Consider the following 10671-nt stretch of genomic DNA (forward strand, 5'->3'; position numbering starts at 1 on the left):
TTGTAGATCCGGCCAAAAGATCAATTATATTAAAGCCGGTTGTTCCAACTTCTTGGTAAACTTACCTATCAGAACCACCTATAAAAAACAAACCTCATGCACCAATGTAGCAATGCAGCGAAAAAGAACACGCTAATTGTTATATCGATTATCTGTTACGAGATATATGCGATGAATGTGTACGTTGAGTAGAGAAGATCACCAATCGCACGGTGCAAGACATCAATCCACGACTAATCAATCAGATGTAATAAATATCACGTTTAGTTGCGCTCGTTAGATCCCGTTCGGATCGGTGCATTCGTATCGCGCGCGCGCGACAAAATAGCAAAGCTACTTAGGAGGCGACACCTATTCTCCTAGGGACTCCATCATTAACTACGTTTACACGACACCACCCTTAGGCCCGGTTCCACAACTCACGGTTAAATTAACTGGCCGATTATTCCATTGAAATTGACCAATCGTATTTGTCGTTAAGCAAAATTAACAAATACGATTGATCAATTCCAATGGAATAATCGGCCAGTTAATTTAACCGTGAGTTGTGGAACCGGGCCTTAGGCGGTTAACTGCTAACGGGAGGTTAATAGATTTTCTGTTTCTCCTTAGATAATAATACAGAGAAAGATAGGTAGTCGATTAATCTCCCGTTAGCAGTTAACCGTGAGTTGTGGAACCGGGTCTTAAACAGGTTTAATAACATCGATACTTCTAGAGCTGGCCAATCATAACCATTCCATTCTTCCGAGGCATGGCTGTAGTTGGCCAGTTTTAAGGGCCATCTACAATGGAATGTTTTAGCCGTAACAGCACTAAAACTACGGCAATGCTGTCTAGAATAAAAACGACGTAGCAATAACATACAATACGGCCATCAAAGAAAGGCGACCAAAAACTAATCCCGAATGCCCCAACGCTCATCGTAAGCACGCAATGAATTGACTCAATGTCTGCTGTAGGCTGTAAACAGTAAAGCAATACGAAGTGGAGACATTTTCTACGACTACTGCTACGGCTTACGACTCTCCATTGTAGATGGCCCTTTATAACTCCGATTTGTTAAACCCGACGTGTAAACGTAGTCATAGACGGCCGACCGACGGTGGCGGGCGGACAGAAAACGGAACGTGTTTCGTTGAGCGCTTGGAGAGCGTTGGAGAACGTGGTCGTTTTTTTACCTACGTCATTACGAACGTCGTGTCGAACGGATAGTACGGTACGGTTGAGTACGGACACGGACTTGCGAAGTGGAGAGTGAAGTAGTTGACAGTGGGAGCGAGTGAGCGATCGAGTACGCGTGGTAACTATCAATTATATTACTCTCGATTCGTGGCAACGTGATCGCACGGTATACAAAAGTGTTGTCTCTCACGTTGTTCTATCTCTCGTTGGCTGGCCGGCGAGCGTGATTATGCCAAGAGAGATCGCGCGTAAGCGGAACGTTTTTCTCTCTGGTGTGCGGACGGCCGAGTGTACATCGTCGGCGTCGCGGGGTTATCGCTTACCGCGAAAAACGGACGATTGTCAAAGGAGCGCGACGGTAGTGGTGGTGGTGGTGGTGACGGCGGCGGCGGCGGCGAGGGGACGGGAAAACGTGGGAGAGCCGCGCACGAGCGTGCTCCTTTATCCTGAACCCGTGAATACGCCAAATTGTTTTTCTCCTCGAGTGAACTTGAACGAGTGAGCGCTACCAGACGTGCGTGCGTGCGTGCGTGCTTGCGCGCGCGCGCGCGCGCACTGCTTTTCCTCGCCCATAACCCGTCGTCGGTTGGGGCCCGATCGTTTCCGTGGATCATTGCCGATCGCGGCGCCGGCGCGCACGATCCAAACGCGTGATCGTTCCACGAGTGGAACGAATATATCTGTCGTGAGGTGGCGAGAGGAAACGAGAGTATCCCGTATCGCGCGCCCGCGCGCGCGCGACGACGAGTCTCAGACTTCAGACATCGTCGTTTCGACACGCGAGACAAATAATCCACCTATGAGTGCGAACCGCGTAGGATCACAGACTTCTAAGGACAGTTCGTACGAGGAAGGCCTACGCCTGCGATGAGCATGCCGACGAAGGGGAAACACCACCACCTGTCCCACCACCACCTGCAACACCATTCGCAGCCGCAACATCATCAGCATCAGCATCAACATCAGCATCAGCAGCAACCCCCTCCGCCTCCGCCCCCGCCGCAGCAACAGCATCATACCCCGCCCCAGCATCAGCATCAGATCATCATCAGTCAGCCAGTCGTGCATCCATCCCCGCAGACCTATAGCGCTGTCGTCACCACGAACACTCGTTTCCTGAATGTCGGTAAGTCTTTTTTTCCTATTATTCCCCCTCTCCCTCTCTCTCTCTCTCTCTCTCTCTCTCTCTCTCTCTCTCTCTCTCTCTGTGGTGTGTGTTTTGTGTGTGTGTTGTGTGTGTTCAATTTACGATTCGTCTTTGAGCGATTTTTTTGTTCTCGTTTTTCGGGAATCTCGTGGGACATTTCCAACAGTCGATGTTGATTGAGAATATGCACCTGAGGCCAATCCTCACCGAATCGTCCAACTTGTCTGGCATATCCGTCGCGCATGGAATTAGGGTTAGGGAGGAAGGGAAGTGTAATTTGAGGTTAGGACGACCATGCGGCATGTGGCACGTAGGCCGCGAGAAAAGAGGAACGACTATGTTCTTCGTTACGTATGTGTCGCGTTTTCGCCTTTTTTTAAACCGGGTCGCTAACCTATCGTTCAATCGAGGATGCAAAAGAAGCTAGTCGGAGCTAGAAAATTTCGGGAAGAAAACTGTAAATCACTGAAAGTTGATGCGCATTTGTCTATGAATGAATAATGGAACTTAGAGGATAAAGGTTTAAACGAGCGGGTCTTCCATTTTTTCTTCAAGAAATTTCCGAGCCATTGAGGCAAGTCACAGTATTACAATTTAGCTTAGGCCTAAGGTTCGGTAGACCTTCCTGCTTCTCTCCTTTTTCATATAATAATTGTTTGATTTTTCCTAGTGTTATGCATGTGCACAACGAATAGATGAAATTTGATCGGTGTAACTTAATTCTCCGATCTTAGTTTCTGTTTCGCGCGTTGATTGTTTTTACACAAAATTACATCTGCCTTTGAATTTTTCTCCAATCTTGAAAGTCAGAGAGAGAGAGAGAGAGAGAGAGAGAGAGAGAGAGAGAGAGATGTACTTGCTCCATTACCATTGCGACACGCGATACACATAGCCACACAGCCACACAGATGTGTGCGACTCCACGTGAGAGCAAAATTGTTTCTATATCAAGTTCGACAACTCGGCCGTGCAAGTATTAGAACGACGACGACGCTCTTTTTTTAGCTTCTGTAATCTCGTTAAAGCGACTTCTCGCGGTTAACAGTAATATTAGTAGTAACGGCGACAGTTATCCGAAAGAGCTATTATCAATAGAGCCAATGTCTCCCGTAAGGTCGCTATCGATCGCTAAGAAAACGCTCTGAAAATGTCATTTATTCGGGATCGTGCGCTTCTACGCGTCTTACATATGTAATTGGACCTTGTATATTTCTTTGGTCGGCACAATTACATTAATATAAAGGTCAGGTGAATCATTTTCGGTGACTCGAGTCGACGTATTGTACGTTTGCCTCGGAGATCGCGAATGTCTTTCCATCTTTCGAGAGCGTCCCGATTCCCGAATGCGTATGCTTTCACTTTCGTCTTGACTCTCTAGCTCTAACGCAAATCCCCGCCTCGCCACTGTAACGTTTTATCGATGATCGATCGGGCCGCTTATCTCGGCATGGTCCGTTCATTCTCCGTACGTATCTTGACGATATCGACGTCTATCTTTTCCTTCCGCGTTTCCTCTTTCCTTTCTAGATCCCCTTGTAAGCACTCCCCCCCCTCCCCCCTCTCTCTCTTTCTCTCTCTCTCTCTCTCTCTCTCTCTATCTATCTATCTCTATCTCTATCTCTATCTCTCTCTCAACAAAGCGAAACAAGGACGTGACTTTTCACTGCGCGAAATAAACTTAAGAGGATGGAGCATGCACGCGGAGAGGGCGGCGAGAAGGACGAGGGAGGAGGTGGTGACCACGATTGGCCGGCACGAGGTGTAACAAACTGTTGAATCGCGCCTATTAAAAGCGGAGGTGGGAGAGACAGAGGAGCTTCCTGCGTGTGAATCGCGACGTAGCCGTCTCCGACGGTAATCGACGATCCGTTGCGCCTGGCCTCAGATAATAACAACTGATAATAAACCCGCATAATAATGCCCATAAGTAGAGCCGTATACTGAAAACAACAACTTTGATAATAATCAGGCTTGGATGAATTAAATATTTGATTCATATATATAATCAAATTTTTTGCTATTTTTATTTGGTACTTATATTAATAGTCATCAAACATAATAGTAACTAATCGCTTACTCAGCGTTTACTAAATATTTATTCGTTTGGTTATTTTAATGAAACATTTAATCAAAATTATTTTCTTAAAGCTTAATAATTATTATCTAGGCTTGATTGTTATTACTAAATTCTTTTTACTGGATATATTTATTCAGTCAAAAGAATTTAGTATTTTAAATGTAATTTAAATGTAATTTAGTATTTGACTGAATTAAGACACACGCGGAATAGTGCAAAGAAAAAATCGTACACATCTTCTGTTTTGAAATAGTTTTACATGGTAATAAAAAATACTGTACAGTATTTGCATTAATAATAAAATTATTTTTTTATTAATTAAATGAAATACTTTGCGATGCGTCTTTTCTGTCTGCATAATATTGTTTCCAAAAGAATGGAATGTCATTAATGTCTTAATTAGTATATTAATTTGTACCTTTATCATGCTTTGTTAAGTCATCTGTAACATTATTGAAAATAATTGAAAATTTCCACTGTACGTGAAAGCTCGTTATATAGAAACGTGACTTATTGTTAAGCTTATCTTTGGATTCGTCATTAAGTCATTAAACAGACGATAATTTACGATAATTTGTACAGATATGTTAATACGCGATATGATAAAATTTCAATTCTAATATTAAGAGATTGATTCATCTATTTCATCTCGAGGTTCCAAGGACAATCAGAAGATTGTACAATGTGTTGCAACGTACGATACAATTGCAAATGCATATTAATTTAAATCAGATTCGAGACGATAATGTATTGTCTCTTGAAATGGATTTCTTAAGTGCGATCCCTCTTCTGAGATTTTTGTTTCCTCGCTTCCGACAGCCATATTGGCAAGTATCGGAAATTATTTCAAATTTTTCCTTACACTCCACACGTTCGTTCAGTTAATTCCTATTAATCATACGCGCGCGAATCGAAGATAAAATTATAAAATTTTAATATCAAAAGACCAATTTTCGATGTATTTTACATATTTATGTATGTGTGACGGCGTACGAAAAAAAATTATTTCAATGTATCATGTTGCAAGAGAATATCGTGCGATTTCTCACCTCTGGTTTATTATGTTAACTTTTATAAATTTGTATGATTGCGGCAATAGGGACGAAGAGGAAGGAATTTAGAAAATTTTATCAAAGCATTTGTCGAGCGAGAACCTATCATAATCATATCGGAAAAGATTTTCTGAAAAGCATTTTTGTGCATGTGCAAAGGAAGAGAGGAAAGGAACGATGGTAAGAGGTTAGAAAAAGCGAAAGCGCTTGCGAGAGAGAGAGAAAGAGAGAGAGAAAGAGAGAGAGAGAGAGAGAGAGACACGGAGCTAAGACCTTCCGAAGTGGCACGGAGCCAGCCGAGGCCGAGATCGGCCACTTCGGGTTTAGTACATGTGGCAATCGGTGGCTACGCAGCGCCGCCGCACTCTCGTTTCGTTTGCCGTCTACAGCCTTTTCGGAACGAGCATATGGTCGCGGACACACGACCGCGTGTTACGATTCTTCGGTAGTGAGTGCTCTGTCGCCGAGATCGGTCGAGAGTGTCGCGCCGAATGTATACGTAAGATTCGATCTTGGTTGTTTTTCCTTGTTTTTTATTTCTTTTCTTTTGTTTCTTTTTTCCTCCCCTTCGTTTAATGAGGAAAACGGGTGGTGGTTGACGACAGTCGCACATAGCGCTAAGGCGGACCGGGTTCCGCTCGGATTGCTACTAACGTGCCCGAAAACGTCGCTCGGAGACAGACGAGAAAGAGAGAGAGAGAGAGAGAGAGAGAGAAAAAAGAGATTTCGTTTCGTTTCTACGCGGAAGGTTATATAATTTCATCGAAGCGCGCGTGTTCTTCGCGTCTGGCATCACGATATCGGGCTCACGCGCGCGCGACGAATCTCGTCATCGGTTCATTCCAGACACACCCGTTAGAGATATTGCTACCCATGCGACCGCGCGTGTCACCGTGCGCCGACGAGGAAGGGGCGGCCGATATCGCCGATAGACGGTCGCGTCAGTAGGAGAGAGGAAAAAAAAAAAGAAACATGTGCTCGACGTGATACCGGCCCACGTACCTATCGCCAGTGTGAATGGTCGCCGATGGTCATCGCGCACGAGACAACAGCCCACGGCGAAAATGTCCACGTTGATAGGTGAGTTTATTACGCACGCGCGCCGATGCGTATTCCGCTCATTTTTCCTACTTGCGCATTTCATACTGCCCTCGCCCCCCCGCCCCCCTTTTTCACACTTGCTTCGTTAACTTTCCGCGCGACGTTTCCTTTTTTTTTCTTTCTTTTTTTTATCGCGTTATTATCGACGTGTAATATTAGCGGATGTAAATGTTATGCAAATCGGTGCTGCTGGGAAATGTTCGAAAGATGTCGCATCGAGTGGTATCTAGTTGCGGCCATGTGACAACGTCGACGGCCATCGGGGGCATCGGGCGGCCATTCGTCGCTGCTGATCCGCCTGCTTGCGCGATGTTTACCGAATGGCGAATAACGCTAGTCGTAAACACGTGTCATTCCGCTTAGCCTCTACGCGAGAGCGGGGGCTCAGTTTCTTTTGAAATCTTTATCTAGATATCTTTACATATATTTTTTTTATTTGTTTGGGACAGATAAACGAAACGGCCCTTTCCCGCTAATCTATCGATACACAGATTCCTGTGGTTTCTTATTTGTGTTTCCGGTTTGATAAAGTAAAGCTGCATTCCATAAATACCTGGAATCTCTCGGACGTAGCTTTCTCTAAATCGAGAAGATATTTCGATGATATGACATCGATGATATTCTGTCGGTATATACACTTGAGACATCTTATCTTCTTTCTACTTATTGATAAGAATATTTCATCTTTAATCTATCGGCCAAGGTAGGATCGGATAGTGGAGATTTTTGAATGCCGCGTCGCCAAACTCGCAAACATTTTCTGGAAATTCAGCCGGGGTTTTTTCTGTTTTTTATAAAAAAAAATTTTTATAAGGAGATTTTTCCGAAAGGAGTATTCTCCGACGTTAGACGTTTAGACGTTCGGTGCGTCAGGTTTACCGTCAAGTGCGTGTCGAGGATTCGTCTCGTTGAGTAAGAAATCCGCTGCAAGCAAGAAGGCAAGGTGAACAAAATTGCGTAACGCGAATGCGACGGCGACGAATTTAATTGTAATTTTACAGCTTGAAATTAATCGAGATAAAAGAGAACGGAAAAAAGAGTGCGAGTTTCTCTTTTTAATTAGGACGAAGAATAATCTTGAAACCGATTGAATTTATTGTACGTATAGTACGTGCAATTTTAAACCTTTCGGCTATCGCGAATGCATTTCAGTTGGCATTATTCAATCCCGTTTATTGCAAATATTTGTAACGTCACATACCAGAGTATTTTAAGCTTACATTCGATCGCTGGAATGCGACATGTATTTTTCGTCGTACATGGCGATAAAATTCATGTCGATTTAAATTCTATTTGTAGCATGAAGAACATATTAAATAAAACTATTCGAGAAGAGACACAATTATTTTTTGAAACGCGAACAAACTTGGATACGTCAGCTTAATTACTCGTTCGGTATTGTATGTTGATCCTTTCTGTCTGCTTCGCGAATGGATATTCATTGGAGCAAGATGGTCGACTAATAAGCGGTCAGATCGATTAATTCCGAGGTTTGATGTGCATGCCAAACATTCTGTCCATTGTCGGTTGATGCACTTAACGGTAAATTGGAAACCGTTCTAAACCGTTAAGGTAGGACGTAATACGTTTTTGAGGCGGACGGAGCAGGTGCGAAAGTAAACTTATTTAAATCTTGGCCTGTCAAACCGGGTGGTCAAACTGCGAAAATCGGCAAACATTTTCGGCATTTGTATTTAACTTTTTAATTCTTCAGGCAAAAAAAACATTCCATTCTTTTATCTTTTGTTCCCCCGGATATATCTAACTTTGAGAAAAGTCTGTTAAAAGATATTGATTCAACGAATGTCATTGTCTTCGCGCTATTATTACATATTTTTAACTCTTTCGAGAAGACATAGGTTGTCTAAATGTCCGCGGGTCGACAATCGCGCGATTTCGTTAAAGCCACTTTAAAATGGCGCGTAAAATGGAAGCAAGCGAAATACTTGGTCTCGATGCAGTTTTGCGTTCGACTATGTAGCCTCTTGACTACTTTTGGACGGGTTTTGCGTTATTTCAACTTCCCGATGACATAAAGCGACCAACTTTGAAGCGATCGGTTTCGAATAATGTGGCTTGCCACTCGGAGACGCGACGTGACGCGACAGCGGTTGAAAGTTGGTCATCGGCGCATACAGATTCGAATTGAAGTAGAGGGATAGACGGCGAACCGGCAGAAAATGCGCATTCCTGGCAAGGCCGCTTGCTCGGGAAACAGGCCACCGAACATCCGGGGAGAAACTAACCGTTCTTGATTCGTTCGCTTCTCTCCTCTCTCCATTCTCTCTCCCTCCTCGCCGTCTGATCATTTTACGGTTACGTTACGTTCGTTGCATAGATCATTGGATTATCTAGATCACGTGCCGTTCCTTATCTTTAGTTTCTGCCGATTTCGCGATTGCTTCTGTGGAATCTTCCGTGGCGCCTCTGCAGCTTACTTCCATCGTTATCATTTTCGAATTGCGCGTTTTCGATTATTTATTTAAAAAGAAAAAGAAAAAGGAGACGAGAGATGCTTATTTGGAATTTTCCAATCAATGCTATTCGCGTGACTCATGTTCGTCATGTACATATTTGCTTCGATCTACGAACATCATCCGAATCCACGGATTACTTGCGAATGTGTTCCATGTGTAACAAAATAGTTTGGAGCGAGTTAACTGCTGGCAGGTTAAGTCGCACGCTCTAACATTGTGACATTTAGCACGTGTGCAAAGTTTACTGGTCATTCCGTTGAACTAGCTCTTAAACAGTTCCTGGTAGAAAGCGCACTTTTACACGCGACTGGGTAATTTTTTAATTTCCTCGTGTATCCATGCGAGTTAGGCGCTTAAGCTCGCTTTATAATCCACGCTAGGATAAAGAATAGGATTCTATTTCTAACTTTATGTGTATATAAATGCGAGGATCATATATGTATATAACTTAAAATGAACATATGCGCACGCACGCACGCACGCACGCACGCACGCACGCACGCACGCACGCACACGCACGCACACACACGCACGCACACACACACACACACACACACACACACACAAATTGAATCAAGTTTGTTTTTTAATCCTCTGTCTGTACACTTATTTTCACTAACGCGGTTTGTACACTGATCCCTTTTTGTTCTCTCCTTTTTTTTTAAATGTTAAATACATGCAAAAAATCTGAAAAAAATTCCTATTTACTCTTGAGTGACTAAATTTTAAATTTTAATAATTATTTTGATCATTTATTAAAGGGGAGCCAAGCTCCGTCTATCACCAGTCTTGTGGTTACACAAGTGAAAAATTTCGCTTGTTCCCTTTTGGGGTCAGTGTACAGACAGAGGGATTTAAACATTGTTTTTTTATGCCTTTTAAATCTTTTCGTATAGATATTGTCTAGCAAAAATTGAAATCATTATCGTTTTATTTATATATTTAAAATAATTGAAATGTATATCATGTATATCTGTTTGCCATGTTTTATATGCTTTTACCGTTTCTAGAAAAAAAAAGAACGATACGTTAATTTTATGCAGAATTTTTTTTCTTTTATCAAGACGCCTGTCGAAACTTCCTTCTTAAAGTCTGTAATTTTTCAAATCAAAGGATAAACTAATGACGATGTTTTTTTCTAAAATGAATAAATTTATATTATTTGAAGGTAACATGGAATAAAAGATTCTTTAAATGTCGGGTCTGATTATTTGGAGGACTTATCGGTTTTTTTGCATTGTAGAAATTTTTCAAATAAGTCTTTTTTTCTTTATTTTTTAAAACGCGTTATCAAGTTGAATCGTTCTGAAGTTATTTTTCTTAATGAAATTGGTTAAAAATTTCTATAAAAAAGAAATAGATCTTTAGGTAATAATTTTTGTTATATTTTTTAAATTGATCGAATTGATCAGTGTGGAAAGTGGTTTTATTTTTTGTGAAGATAGGAAGGCAGAAAGGGGTTTAACTTTCTCTCGAGAATTACGATTTGCAACGCACCGACACACAATTCGTTAAGGCCGTCTGAAATACACGTGGTTCAAGTCGGTTGCCGGTCGAATGAGATCAGAAATTGTTCAATACCTGATTTATTGCGAACCTTTATCTTGAGGAAAAGACGAAAAATATACAGAA

The 10671-nt window shown here is 42.3% G+C and overlaps 1 protein-coding gene across 1 annotated transcript in view; it reads left to right on the forward strand.

Annotated features, from left to right (window-relative positions):
- Positions 1–1093: 1093 nt before the first annotated feature.
- LOC105833191 (eukaryotic translation initiation factor 4 gamma 3) overlaps positions 1094–10671 on the forward strand; it is a 44395-nt gene continuing 34817 nt past the window's right edge. The window contains exon 1 of the mRNA XM_012674727.3: positions 1094–2311. Coding sequence (XP_012530181.1) covers positions 2053–2311 — 259 coding nt within the window. The 5' untranslated portion in view covers positions 1094–2052. The remainder of the gene's footprint in view (positions 2312–10671) is intronic.

The sequence above is a fragment of the Monomorium pharaonis genome, chromosome 11 (assembly GCF_013373865.1).
Source record: "Monomorium pharaonis isolate MP-MQ-018 chromosome 11, ASM1337386v2, whole genome shotgun sequence".
Taxonomy (NCBI): domain Eukaryota; kingdom Metazoa; phylum Arthropoda; class Insecta; order Hymenoptera; family Formicidae; genus Monomorium; species Monomorium pharaonis.